The 14797-nt window shown below is 47.2% G+C and overlaps 1 protein-coding gene across 1 annotated transcript in view; it reads left to right on the top strand.

Annotated features, from left to right (window-relative positions):
- The window catches only part of LOC138511076 (trichohyalin-like), a 3831204-nt gene that overhangs the window by 3243473 nt on the left and 572934 nt on the right, over nt 1–14797 (top strand). Inside the window, exon 30 of the mRNA XM_069626576.1 lies at nt 14609–14675. Coding sequence (XP_069482677.1) covers nt 14609–14675 — 67 coding nt within the window. The remainder of the gene's footprint in view (nt 1–14608; nt 14676–14797) is intronic.

Below are 14797 nucleotides of genomic sequence, written 5' to 3'. Positions count from 1 at the left end.
AGTACAGGGTACTGGTGATTCGACCAGGGCAGGTCCAGGAAGGTGATTGGCAAACTGGTTGTCCCCCCCAGCTCAAGGGAAGAAGGCTCTTTCAGATGAAGATCTTCTCTTGTCGTGTGGAGAAAAGTGGTGAGACGCTGCAGCAGGGCTTCACCAGTGGTTCACTCATTGCAGATGTCTTTGGCTTCTCTCCTCTTCGGCCTCTTAGTTCCAGTGGCGATGTCTTGCTCTTCCAGTCCTCAGGACCCTGCTTTTATGCAAAAAGAGCCCCATTCATAGAGCTTAGCTGTCACTCACACAGTGGAGTGGTTATCTTGGCGGGAGACCCTCCAGCCTATCAGGATAGGGTGCGACATGGGTTGCTGAGGCAACCCTGTCCAGGGGTCCTACTCCCCCTCCCACACAATGGACCCACCCCAGACTCAGTGGCGCCGAAAGGAGGGCTTCTTGGCAGAAGCCCGCCAAAAGGACGAACAAAGGATCCCCAACCTGGGTTACGAGTTTAGAGAAAGACACAAGAAAAAAGTTATATTAAAGTTCTGGCAAATAAAACCTACCGGAGTAAAGTTAATATTAAAATACACCAGCGGTATGTTAGAGGCTGTCAGAAAATGTGGAAAATCCCATAGGAAAATATTTGTGGTCGAATATTTACGCTAGTAACCACTGCCACCAGCCAGAAACTTTTGAAAGAGGGACTGTACGGTACCCTCTCGTAAATGAACATAAGGGAAAAACTATTAACCCTTTCCAGTACCTTCATAGTAAGATGGGTTGTACTGGTTTAGTTCATAAAACTTGACTAGTAAAGTCAATGGGGACTTTACATGCCCTGTGAGACAGTAGTCAGTCCCAGAGCATGGAGTCTATGTTGGGGGGTCGCTACAACACCCCTGAAGGTGATCCCTGGGTCACTGCACAGAGGGTCCTGTGTAACCCATGTGAATAAAGATGGTTCCTATGGAGGTGAGAAAAACCCCTTAGACATTAAACACAAAAATAGCCTAGAACACACATAGCAAAAATGCCTAAGAGTGGGAAAAAGAGTCTCAGTCTTAGCAGGAGAAAAAAACAAACCCTTCAAATCCAGCAAAGCTGCTGGGGGACTCTATAGGTAAGGGAAATTAGCCATAGAATGAGAATTCTCCCTAACAAAGTCCCAGAGTCAAGTCCAGGCTTTGCCTTTCTACTCCTTCTGGGTGTCATGGCCTCCTGTATTTGTGTCATGCCAGAGGTTCAGTTGTGCGTGAGCTTGCTCCTGTGGCTGCTTCGATGTCAGTGATCTCTGTTTTAGGACAACCTAGCAGACCTTTCACAGGCCTCAAGCAAAGAGTCACGTGAAGACTTCTAGTGGGCCTGCAGAGACAACTTGCTGGGGGAGAGCCTTTATGGCACCCTTGCCTTCAAGTGACGCTAGTCACAGGTGCATCCTTGAAAGATTAGGGTGCTCAACTGAATGATCTGCCAGTAAACAGACGGGTGCCCCCTGAGGCAAGTGAATGCATAAAACTACAAAAACCACAGGCCCTCGTTGCTTTCCTTTTGTGATGCAAGTGTGTCCAGATACTGCCGCACAACATGATGCCCATACACAACTTCAACAAGAGAGTTAGTGTGAAATTGCTGCATTTTTGCAGGGAAGCAATACAAGCATGGTCGTGGTCTCTTGAGAAAGCATTTGTCAGTCTCCCATGAGTTGGCACTGTGTCAGGAATTGATGGCTGAGATATTTGCCTCTCGGATGTCCTCTTAAGTGTACCTCTTAGCCTGGAGTTTGACCCAGATGTGCAAGTTGCCCTACTACAGGCAGTGTCCTCCATGCAGAGCTTTAAGGGACACATTGATTGTTGAGTGGAACTTTGACCTCCTCCATTCATTTCCTATGATTCCTGTTATAACGCAGCTTCTGAGATGACTGCCAAGGTTTAGGTCACTCATGATTTTGAACAACCCGGGTTGAATCTAAATGGTGGGATAGCCAATACTTCTGGACATGCCCATCTATCTTTCCCAATTGGGCGGCAATGTCCACCACCAGAGCCTGAGCAGTCCTAGCACTCATGCTTGGCTGCTGAGAAGCTGAGGTGCTAAACAAATATGACATGGACAAATAAAACAACCTAACGCCATACATTGATATGTCACAGAGGAATCAGAAATCAGAGGGATGATATTAGTTGAACAGGAGGGTCTTCTGTCCCTTTCTGAAGACCATGATGGAGGTCTCTTCTCTTAGATGAATGGGTAGTTGATTCCAAGATGCTGGTGCTGCCGAGTAGAAGGCTCAATTTTTCACCTGTGTCAGCCTACATGCAGGGATCTTTAGTAGAGAGCAGTTGTTAGATCTGAAGTTATATTTATTGGCTTTTGGTACCAATTTGCGATTGAGATATGTTGGGCCAGCATTTTTCATACAGCTAAAGGTGATCACCATCAGACGAAAGCAAATTCTCTCCTTGATTGGCAGCCAGTGTAGATCCCTTCTTGCATTCGAGATGTGGTCCCTTTTATTTCGGTCCATAATGACTCTGACTGCATTATTCTGCATCTCTTGGAGTCTGTTAATCTGACAATTAGGTAGACTAATCAATAGACTACTACAGTAGCCTATTCTCGATCCCATTAAAGCACTTGCTAGAGTTTCCTGACTTGAGAGGAAAGGTCGGGCATGGGACAGAAGTTTAATGTAATACACTGTAGAGGCAAGCAGACTGTGTTCAGGTTGCAGTCCGGTAAACCCCCAGCCGTTTAACCTTCATTTTGACCTCAATAGTAGAACCTCCAATTTGTAATTGGATGTACCGTTCTTCCAGCTTATGTGTTTTAGTTTCTATTCCCACACGCATCAACTCTGTCTTGCTCATATTGAGTGATAAGCCGTTAGCACACATCCAATTTTGGATAAGGCCATAGATCCTATTGATGTTGGCTTCATTATCTGCAAAGACACCAGTGAGGGTGATGACACATTGAGTGTCATCGGCATAATAAGTAAACTCAATGCCATTATTAGTCAGGAAATCCAAAAATGGCACTGTGAACGAATTATTAAAAATAGGGCAGAGACAAGCTCTCTTAGGTACCCCTTGGACCAACTCTAAAGGATTAGCATCAGCCATGGCACTGCTCACTCTCTATTGATGCCCCCCAAGGAACAATTTGACGCACTGAGCTGCCGAGGTGGAGAAACCCGCTACCTCCTCCAACCTGGTGACCAATGCTGTGTCACACATTGAGTGTCATCGGCATAATAAGTAAACTCAATGCCATTATTAGTCAGGAAATCCAAAAATGGCACTGTGAACGAATTATTAAAAATAGGGCAGAGACAAGCTCTCTGAGGTACCCCTTGGACCAACTCTATAGGATTAGCATCAGCCATGGCACTGCTCACTCTCTATTGATGTCCCCCAAGGAACGATTTGACCCACTGAGCTGCCGAGGTGGAGAAACCCGCTACCTCCTCCAACCTGGTGACCAATGCTGTGTCGTCCACCAGGTCGAAAGCAGCAGACAGGTCCAGAAGCATCAGCATGCTTGTATTTCCCTGATCCATATGCCAGAGAAGTCTGGACTTTAAGTCCAGCAATGCGGTCTCTATCCCATGATTTTCACTGAATCCTGATTGCCTCTGGTTCAGTATGTTATAGGATCTCAGGTGGGCGAGCACTTGCATATACGCCACCCTGTCTAAGGTTTTTAACAGAAAAGGAGAGTTTGAAATGGTCGATAATTCAGAGGATCACAGGGTGTTAGGCCAGGTTTTTTCAGAAGAGGTGTAACTCATGATTTCTTAATGCATACCGGCACATAACAGTCTCTGAATGTGTCTGCAGAGAGTGGTAATCAGAGCAGAGCATGCTTTAATAGCTAATGCAAGACATATGTTCCCCTTACAGTTTGAGGGTTTAAGTTTCACTATAATCGCATAAGTTCAGCTTCACATATGGGTTTGAAAGAAAATGCTCTTCTGATTTCCATTTCTTAGGTATCGGACTAATAGTATCGGAATCTTTTCGTGTTATAGTTTTATTTGATAACATAATTCCATCTTTACTTTTATTAAGTTTAGCATCCATGGCCTCTTGAACTAAATTACACCAGTTAGCATCTCTGATGATTGTTTCAACATTATTATTTTTAGTTGTTTCCAACTCCTTAAAGACTTTAAAGAGCAACTTGGGTTGGGACTGTGTCTTAACTATACAATCATCTATAAGCTTTCTTATCCAAAATGACTGCCTTTTTACAGCTTTTTACATGAGTTGTGTATATTTCTTTGTCAAGATATGTTAGAGTTTTTCCACTTGTGCAAGTCTTTAATTGCATTACTTTTCAATTCTTGTAAGTCAGAGGAGAACCAAGAATTGGTCTTTCTTTGTAATAACTTTTTATTTCTCCAAGGTGCTAAAGTGTCCACTGCTATCTGCAGAGTGTCTTGGTAGGTGCCTGCAATTTCATCTACTGAACACTCATCATTCAAATTCTTCTGCAATGTGTGGATCCATGGATCCAAGGTTTCTGGCGTCAGTTTTTTTAGATTTCTGCAACAAATTATGGTGGAAGTTAGTTTCTTTTTTGTTACTATATTTTCAAAGATGATTTCGAAATAGATAAGAAAATGGTCGGACCAGGGACAAGGGCTTACCATCTGGTTGGTAGGAGTGATATTATGTCCTACTAGCCAATCAAGAGTGTTCCCTTTCACATGTGTGGGTACCTTGACGAATTGAAAGAAGCCAAGGTTAGAGAAAGCCCTATCCAGTGACTTAGCTTGCACATCATTATTATCACATAACCAGTAATTAAAATCCCCAAGAAGTAAAACTTTAGAGGAGGGTTTTAAAAATGTTAAAAGAAGATCAGAAATTTGATTAGTAAAATCCTTCATTGCAGTGGGTGGTCGGTATACAAGTATGATGTTCACAGTGCTTTCAGCATGTAGTCTTATTTTGATATGGAGAATATCACAATTGTTTATAGTCGTAGTGTCAATTCTTCACACATCCAGGGAGACTTTAAAAATGATCGCCACTCCTCCCCCTTTACCTTCCTGTCTGTCCTGACAAAATATGTTATAGCCTTGAGGTATGGCCAGGGCAAGGGTGGGCCCCGCCGCTATATGATTCCAGGTTTCTGTTAAAGCACATATATGAATGTTATGTGTAGAAATATAGGTGAAGACCTCTAGTGCATGCTTCAGAAGAGAATGTGTGGTGAGTAATAAGCATTTTTGCTTATAAGCAAGGTTAACATTGCTCTCGGCAGGGGGAATAGTCACTGTGTAATTCATATGAACAATATTGTTTTTACAGTTGATTTGCTCTTTGTTACTTAACGCATGACATTCAACAGGACATGTCTGAGTATTTATGTCCTCTGAAGCAGCTAAAGTGTTATTGTCAATGGAGTTTCACAGTAATCTCTCCTTCTCATGGGTGTTTCCACTAAACGAGTTTCCTTCACCCGTGTTATCTGTCTTTAGTCCTTTCCCAGGGCTATTCAGCATATGCCATTTCTGCAGGCGCAAGCTAGATTCCACAGCCATTTCTAGAAAGTGGGGCAATCTGCTTTTGGATTCCACTCTTTCTTTAGTAATTAGAGCTCATGTTGCTTACCTGTACTTGGACACCAACAGCGGAGAGAGTACCCTGCAGTCCACGGACCGCCAAGGACCGCCACAGACCGGTGGGCTCCTTCGTGCTGGCGCATTCACGCCGGGTTTGTAGTTTATTGCGGCTCAGAAATACATACTCCATTGGGAGTTGTAGTTTACAGCAAGCATGCCTGCAGAGACAAAAAGCTCTGTTTCAAATCGCACGGACGGTCAAAGAACTTTACAAGTGGTATCTAATTATGTTTCAATAACAATTCAAGCACAGTGCACAGAAATATGATGAAAAGGAAAAGTGACTAAATAGCGAATACAAATATTAAAACAATAACAACAGTGAAAAAGAAGGCTAAAAGCATGGGCAATATAAGAACAAAGTAAAATCTCTGATTCAAGAGTAAACCAGAGCCCTTTTACACCGGCACAAATCGGCAGGCTCCTTCGCACCAGCGCATTCGCGCCAGGTTTGTAATTTAATGTGGCTCAGAACTACAGACTCCTATGGGAGTTGTAGTTTACAGCAAGCGTGCGTGCAAAGACAAAAAGCTCTGTTTCAAATCACACGGACGGTCAAAGACCTTTCAAGCGGTATCTAATTATGTTTCAATAACAATTCAAGCACAGTGCACAGAAATATGACGAAAAGGCAAAGTGACTAAAAAGCAAATTTAAATATTAAAACAATAAAAACAGGTAAAAATTAGGCTAAGAGCACGGGTGTTGTGGCCTAAATAGATGACAGGACGCTGTAGGGTTTCTAACAGTCTTTATTGACTGACAAAAGGGAGAAAGGCTCTAACGTGGCCTGGTGGCGCTGGGCGCTTACTTACAGTTCATTGCGATCAAGTCCTGTGCTTTCCCAGTTAATTCACTGTGGAAAGGTTGTGCTCACCGGTGGCACGCTGTAAACTTCTAGGGCCCCCATGTAGCCTCCTGTGGCTGTGGTGTTACGCTCTAGAAGCTGTGGTGTGAGTCCTGTGGCTCACTGCTTCTTCTCCTGTAATCAGGAGCAGCGCTCCTCTGTGACCGCTTCAGCTGGCCGAGCGCCAACTCTGAAGCGGGAACGTTTTCCCGCGGAGCGTGGGCTCGCGAGATCCCGTCTCGCGAGATCTCGCGAGAACACGCTCCCACGATCATGTGATGTCCCCACACACCTCCTTTGCTGGGAAAAAGGATGGGTGGTCACTCCATGATGAAGTCTGCATATTTCCTGGGTGTCCTTCTCTCTCTCTGGGGCCTGCCAGGATCGGGGTATGGAGCGGGATCGATGAAGTGTCTTTGGGAAGGTGCTGGTGATTCAGGTTCTCTTTGTCCAGCTCTTTGCTGTGATTCCCTGGGTGTTGTTGGGGGGATGGGGCTTGCGAAGTCGTTGTGATGGTGCGGCTCTATGGTATCTCTACTTGGGAGGTGATGGTTCTCGTATGACTCTTGGCAGACTTGATCTTCTCCAGTGTCTCCTTGTGAGTGTACAGTGTCTTCTTTCCTGCGGTACATGGCTACCCTTTCTAGATTCCATCTCCTGCCATCGCTGGTGCAGATGTGTTTTGTCCCTCTCTCCATGATTTCTATGGGACTGCTGTATCTGGAACCAGTGGAGGTGTCCTTGTGGGGAAGTCGTATCTTCACCAGATCCCCTTTGTTGACTTGTGTGTGTCGAGCGGCTCGGCGCAAATCCCCCTGTGCTTTCATTGCTTCTTTGTTGCACTGCATGCGGCACGTTATGTCATCCATGTCAACGTCTTCGTCGGCCCTCACTTGCTGGAGCCATGGTGGTACCAGTGAGGATGCTGCCCTTCTCCCCCTCAGGAGATGGAAAGGTGAAACACCTGTGACGGCGTTGGGGGTGAGACGGTGGGCCGCTACGGCTTCTTTGACTGTCTTGTATGGGTCTAGGCCCGAGGCGTGAGCCAGTTGTAGCGCCCCCTTGATGAAGCGGTTTGCCTGCTCGACTAGGCCATTTGCCTGTGGGTGGTATAGACTTGCTTTCCGCTGTGGATGTTGTTGAGCTTGAGAAATGTTTCCATTTCTCTGGAGACTAGCTGGACTCCGTTGTCCGTGACGAGTTCTTCGGGCAGGCCCTCCCGCTGGAATATGGCGGTGAGTGTTTCAATGACTGTTCCTGTGGTGATGTCTGAGGTGAAGTCAGCTTCCACCCATTTGGAAAAATAGTCGACCATGACTATCCCGTACCTGTGCTCTGGGGGCATGTTGTCCAGCGGCCCTATGAAATCCAGACCCAGTTTTCGCCACAAACCTTTGGGGACTTCGGTGGGCAGCGTGGGGGCTTGCCTCACGGCTAGGCGCTTGTCACTGTTTGAGCATTCATGGCACCTATCGACCATCTGCCGTACGTCCTGGTCCATGCCTGGCCACCAGTATGCATCGTGTATCCTTCGTCTGGTCATGTTGCACCCTAGATGGTCCGAGTGTGCTCTGCACAGTATAACTTTGCGGATTCCGCTGGGTGGGATGATTTGATCACCTCTGAGAATGAGACCGTTCATGGCAATGATTTCCTCGTTCACCTTCCAGTAGGGACGAAGGCCTTCCGGGATCGCTCTCTCGTTGGGCCATCCATTTCGAACCCAGGTGCTTACGTGCCCTAGGGCGTAGTCCTGCTCGAACTCTTCCTGCCAGTGGCGCTCGCTCATTTCCATGTACTCGACGTTCCTCAAGTCGCCGATGGAAGCAACGACACATTCGTCTTCCAGGAATGTGGTGCCGGGGGCGCTTTGGTTCAGGAGCGTGGACATGCAGTCCGCTTGTGCGTTTTTTTCCAGCCCGCAATGTGTTGTATCTCATAGGTATACTCTTGGAGCTTTGCGGCGATCCTGGCCAGTCTAGGGGTGGCCGTCTTGGTGCCGCCCGGGCTCAACATGTGAATTAGGGGTTTGTGATCGGTGATCAACTTGAATCTTGTCCCCCATACGTATGATCTGAAATAGTCGACGGCCCAGGCGCATGCCAACATCTCTTTCTCTACCGTAGAGTAATTCTTCTCGGATGAGGATAATGCCTTGGATGCAAACGCCACAATGTTCTCAGTGTCGCCCTTCTTCTGGGTCAAGGTGGCCCCCAGGCCGTATGCGCTGGCGTCAGTGGTGATGCAGGTGTCCCATTCAGGGTTGTATGGTTTAAGACACGGCGCGTGTAGAATCCTTTTCTTGATTTCTCCGAAAGCCTCATCCTGTTCTGGGCCCCAAGAGTAAGCTGCCCCCTTCTTCAGGAGCTCCCTCATGGGAGACGTGGTCTCGGAGAACCTGGGGACGAATTTGGCATAGTACTCGGCTAGGCCAAAGAATGAGCGTAGTTCCTCTTTGGACATCGGCACCGGTGCTTCTGTAATGGCCTCCATGAGGTTCTTCTTGGGGCTTACCCCATCACTCGAGATGCAGTACCCAAGATATTCTACCTTGTTCACCCCGAAGACACACTTTTCATGGCGTAGGTGAATGCCTTCCTCCTGAAGTCTGCTCAGGACTGACTTGAGTGCCTTGTCATGGGTCTAGTTGTCTTTGGCGTACACCAGGATGTCATCTTGGAAGAATGAGACATTGGTGAGTCCTTTAAGCAGGGAGTTCATCATCCTCTGGAATGCGGATGCTGCGGACGATAACCCGAAAGGCATGCGGGTGTATTGGAAGGTGCCTAAAGGAGTGATGAACGCCGTCAGGGGGCGGGAGGACTTGTGTAGAGGAATCTGGTGATAGGCATCACGCATGTCCAGCTTCGAGAAAATGGCCGCCTCCTTCATCATGAGGACAATCTCATTGATGCTGGGGAGTGTGAAGCTATCCGTGATCACCTCTAAGTTCAGGCTTCTCAGGTCGATGCAGATCCTGAGGTCGTTGCTGGACTTTTTCTTTACTAATACTACCGGACTCAGCCACTCTGAGGATTCCACGGTTTCAATGGTTCCTTCTTCGACCATCTTCCGCAGGTGGGCGTCCAAAGCTGGTCTTGCGGTGGCAGGTACTGCCCTTACTTTGTGCTTGACCGGGGTGGCATTGGGTTTCAGCCGAATCTTGTGGACAAAGTTTTTCACTTTTTCCGGTTTCTCGGAAAACAGGTTTGGAAAGATCTCCTTGTAGTTTTGCGCTGCTCCTGATGAGATCATGAGCACCTGTTCCAGAGTGCTGGGATCTAGTTTCATGCTGAGTTTGTGTTGGTCATCCCACCCCAGCACGGCTGGACCTTTGGGTGAAAAATACACTTTGGTGGTGGTAGACCTCCCTTTAAAATCGATCCGGGCTTTGATGTAGCCCAAAAGGTCGGCCGTTGCCCCTCCAAACACGGTCGGTTTTTGCCTGGTTGATCTAAACTCCACTTTTTCTTGTCCCATCATCTCCTTGTACGTGTTGATGGGCAGAATGGTGAGGTCGGATCCCGAATCAGCCATGACGCGCGTTTCCATTCCGTCCACTTTAATGGTGCAGTGGGGCTTTTCTCTTCTGGCATGGGGGGCATTGACCATGACAACCATGGGTCTGTCCTGTAGTTCATCATCATCAGTTGAGGTGCAGTCACCGTCAACACGGGAAACAGTTTTCTCCCGCCACATGCATGCCGGAGCCACGTGGCCAATGCGTCCACACTTGGAGCACTCCTTATTCCTGGCGGGGCAGTCGCAGTCGTTCGCCATGTGCTTGGAGCTGGTGCATCTGTAACATTTTGGTGCCTCCTTTTTCCTGGGACTTTTGTCTTTGGGGCCGTCGCGGGAATGCTTGTCTCTGCGACCTCTCCATTGTAGCGCCGCCATTTCGGGCACAGGCAGGTGACTTCCCGCCTCCTTGCGTCTGCTGGAGGTTTCTTCCTCCACCCTGGCAATCTGGATGGCTTTATCGAGGGTGACCTCCTTTTCTTGGATGAGTTTGTCCTGTACTTTCCTAGAGTTGGTGTGGACAACGAGCATGTCGCAGATAACCTGTTCTGCATTCTCTCCAAAGGCGCAAAGAGAAGCGAGTTCCCTCACCCTGGTGATGTAGTCATCCAAGGGTTCGCTCCCTTCCTGTTTGCGAGTGTAGAATCTCATCCTGTGCAGTACAATGTTCTCCTTATTGGTGAATCTCTTCATGATGCGACAAGTCGCTTCTTTGTAAACATCGTCGTCTTCGACGTCATTGTCGGCCGCAGGTATTTCTTTAAGGCCGGCAAAGATGCGCTGACCTTCAACCCCTAACTCATTTAACAGCATCGCCCTCTTCCTGATGGGGGCATATCGCGTGCCGCCCACTGCTTCCAAGTAGGTGGAGAAAAGGGGTTCCCATTGCATCCAAGGAATTGCCGGTGTCCCTGGCAAGGGGAGAAACGCAGGGGGTGGTGTGGCGCCTTGCATGGTGGGTCCGTGGCACTTCTGGTATCCTCGTCGCCAGTTATGTTGTGGCCTAAATAGATGACAGGACGCTGTAGGGTTTCTAACTGTCTTTATTGACTGACAAAAGGGAGAAAGGCTCTAACGTGGCCTGGTGGCGCTGGGCGCTTACTTACAATTCATTGCGATCAAGTCCTGTGCTTTCCCAGTTGATTCACTGTGGAAAGGTTGTGCTCACCGGTGGCACGCTGTAAACTTCTAGGGCCCCCATGTAGCCTCCTGTGGCTGTGGTGTTACGCCCTAGAAGCTGTGGTGTGAGTCCTGTGGCTCACTGCTTCTTCTCCTGTAATCAGGAGCAGCGCTCCTCTGTGACCGCTTCAGCTGGCCGAGCGCCAACTCTGAAGCGGGAACGTTTTCCCGCGGAGCGTGGGCTCGCGAGATCCCGTCTCGCGAGATCTCGCGAGAACACGCTTCCGCGATCATGTGATGTCCCCACAACGGGCAATATAACAGCAAAGGAAAATCTCCTGGATGTACTGCTTTCTCCCAAGAGACCTGCCGCCAGTCCCAACTAAGCCTGCCAGTGGCTTGGAATGGTAAAACTGCTTCTAAACAGAGCAGATTAAGAGGGATAATCCTCTGCAATTCTTGTTGTATAATCTGGCCAAGAAGGAAGTGCCTGAAGATCTCATGTCCCATCCTATCCAGATGCCTAGTGGCTACCGCTGACTTGCAGCGTGCTGACTCTTCTGTGGATGTCCAGAAGGAAGCTACATAGGTTTCCATGCACACCTTCACCAATGATTACTGCCTGAATCCTTTGACAGGGCAGAATGCACGCTTTGGTGATGTAGTGCTGCAGAGTTTCCATTTTTAGGTGTTGGTTCCATTGCTGTCATCCCATTTCCTGGTTCTGTACTGCTTTGGGAGTCTTTCTAATACAGAATCTGTGGGAGAAAAGCGTTTATGAGAATATCAAATGATTTACCTTTAGTAATGTTTGTTCCAATGGATTAATCCTTCCCCCTAAAGCCACTTCATCGTCCTCCTAAATTACTACTCATTATGGAAAGCCATGATGTCACATCCGGAGTCAGGGACACTGTTGTGCCAAGTATAGCTGGCAGAGAGCCGCATTGCACCCAGCTGGTGGCTGACAAAAATTCTTAAGCTAGATTGTGGTTGGAAAGTGTATTTCTAAGATTAAGAATAAACGAAGAAAAGGACCAATCCCTCAAAAAGAACATTAACACACGTATTAATTTGTTCTTCAAGGGCTTCCTGCAGCATCGTTCATACCATTATTTCTACAAATGGACACAGAAGGCTGCTTGAGCTTTGGGATTAATGTGCCAGAGTCGTTCATCCTATCAGGTTTTTGTTTGACCCCGCAATGTCTGGGTTGGCAAAAAAAATATTGGATACATGCCCAACAAATAGGAAACACAAAATTGTCCTTCACACAAATTCACAACCTTCACTTAGGTTAGGAGGTATAATGAATCTGATGATGTCATCAGTCCTTCCTGGAGCTAGCCTCTCCTAATGTGGCCAGAGGATGGCAGCCGCTACCTGATCCTGACGCTGGGGATGGCTATTTGAGGGAGGATCACATGAGGGGAGGCGACATTGACGGGGAGGGTGCAGCATCATCAGATGAGGCACGGTATCCCCCTTTCCCTTTTAGGGATATCCCTTCCGTTCATCATGCTTTGATGGCATACTGTGATCATCCCCTTCAACAACCCGTAAAGCCTGCTGACAGTATCCCTCAATATTCTGTAACAAACAGAATGATAAAGACTGAGATGAGGAAGAGGAGCCGAGTAATGCTGAATAATCAGTAGAACCAGAAGTAGCACTCTAGTGCTTGGAGGAAGCTGATTGGCTCCAAGCAACATCTTTCCTTCAAGCAGGAGTTTAAAGATGGAACAGCTGAAGGTTACTGGGAGATTCAACCGGCCAGTCACTACCGGGGAAGCCAAGCTGTCAGGTCCACAGGCAAGCAGGTATACGGTGAAAGAGGAAGGACTGCAGGAGCTGGTTCACCGTACTGAGATTGCAGCAGGAAGAGAAGAGGACATTTTCTGGTGACTGCAGGAGCCAAGAAGCAGTACCAAAGCCGACTGTACACAGAGAAGGGCTCAGGAGGAAAGCAGGAGTCACGAAAGATGTGGAAGCAGCCAGACAAAGCCAGTAAGCCTGTGAAGTCGAGGCAGGACGCTGGGGCGCTTCTGTATGTTTGCTGCAAGAGGTTCAGAGAAGGCCAAAGAACGCTGTTGAGCCCGGAGAAGGGAAGCTGTGCCACCAAGGCGCTTTGGCAGCTCCATCAAGTACCGATAAGTGGCAGTTACATGAGTCAGGTGACCCCAAGCAAGGAGATTGGGTAACTGGGACATTTGATAAAGAAAGTGAATGAAAGTGGGTTTGAGACCTGGTGTCTTGATAAAAGCGATACAGATTGTACCCCTCCGCCCAACCCCTGATGAGGCCCAACAGGTATGTTTGTAGTTTTAGGCCAAGAGCTCATGATATGAAAAAAGCCAAGTCTTTGTTTGTTTCTGGAAAGCCCAGTATTATTGTTCAGATCTAAGGGAGAGTGATAGGTTGTTCCAGTTTTTAGAAGCTATGACTGGAAAGCTGCCCTTCCTGCCCTGGTGTGCTTGAAGCGGGGTATGGAGAGTTGGTGAGAGTAGGTAGTGCAGGTGGGTCTTGAAGATTGAGACCCGTCGAATTTTTGTGATAGATATTTAGGGGCGGTGTTGGAGAGGCATTTGTGCATGATAGTTATTAATTTGAAAATAATGCACTCTCGGATGGGTAGTCAAGGAACACTTTTTCATGCAGCAGAAATGTGGTCATGCTACGGAATGTTAAGGCCCGCCATGTGAGCATTGTTTTAGACAAGATGCAGTTTGTAAAGGTTATGAGAGGCAGGAGTGGACTGGGAACCAAAAGAGGACCTGGAAATAATTTTCAAAGTGGCCCCATTTTACACATTTTCAGCAAGCCCAACCCTTTTTCCGATGAGAAAATGTGGAAGTTACCACACAAAAGAGGCCATGAGTGCAGAGGTCTACCAGGAAATCTCCAGAGTTCCCTATAGGCCAGTTCACCCCTGGCGAGAGGTGGTGCCTGTGAATAGGGTGTTACAGTAGTCCAGTCTCGAGCCGATGAGAGCCCTGGCAATGGTGATACAGCTTTCGGTGTTGAGGAATGGTCTGCATGCATTGAGCAGCTTAGATGTGTAATCTGCCTCAGAGGCAAATGCATTGATCTGATGTGTGAGGGATAGGGTGGAGTCAAGGTAAACGCCCAGGGTTTTGACATTATTGGGAACTTGGATGGTGTTTCCTTCTATGATAAAGGATTTGTATGATGAGTCCAGTGTGTTGAGTGTATGTTGTGAACCGATTAGAAGGATCTCTCTCTTATCTTCATTAAGGCTAAGTATATCGCTCTTGTACTACGACCCATTTATTTAGAAACAGAAAACATACAGTAATGCCCTAATTGAAATATTGCCTATGTTGCCAACTAATGGGCTGTTTATGAAAATAAACTGATAAAATACAGAAGATTTGCTAATAATATGGTTATTGTTGTTTTAATGTGTTCAATATTAGGTGTACATTACCCTCATTCACGTATGTCTTTTTTACCTCTCAAAAAATTCTATTTAGGCACCTGGATCGGTTCAAAGATAAAGCTCCATGCGAGGCAAAATCCGGACAACCAAGAAGAATAAGGGTTAGTGTGATTTGTATTTCAGCAATTTTTTGTTGTTGTCAAAGATCATTATTGTATGTTTTCTTGGAACAGCTATTTGGTCCCTGCCCAGCATGCCCTTGGAAGGGGTCTTAGATAAGGGT

Source organism: Ambystoma mexicanum, chromosome 6p (assembly GCF_040938575.1).
Source record: "Ambystoma mexicanum isolate Mex_15411 chromosome 6p, UKY_AmexF1_1, whole genome shotgun sequence".
Lineage (NCBI taxonomy): Eukaryota > Metazoa > Chordata > Amphibia > Caudata > Ambystomatidae > Ambystoma > Ambystoma mexicanum.
Note: the sequence above shows the minus strand (reverse complement) of the source record. Positions and strands in the feature narration are given on the sequence as shown.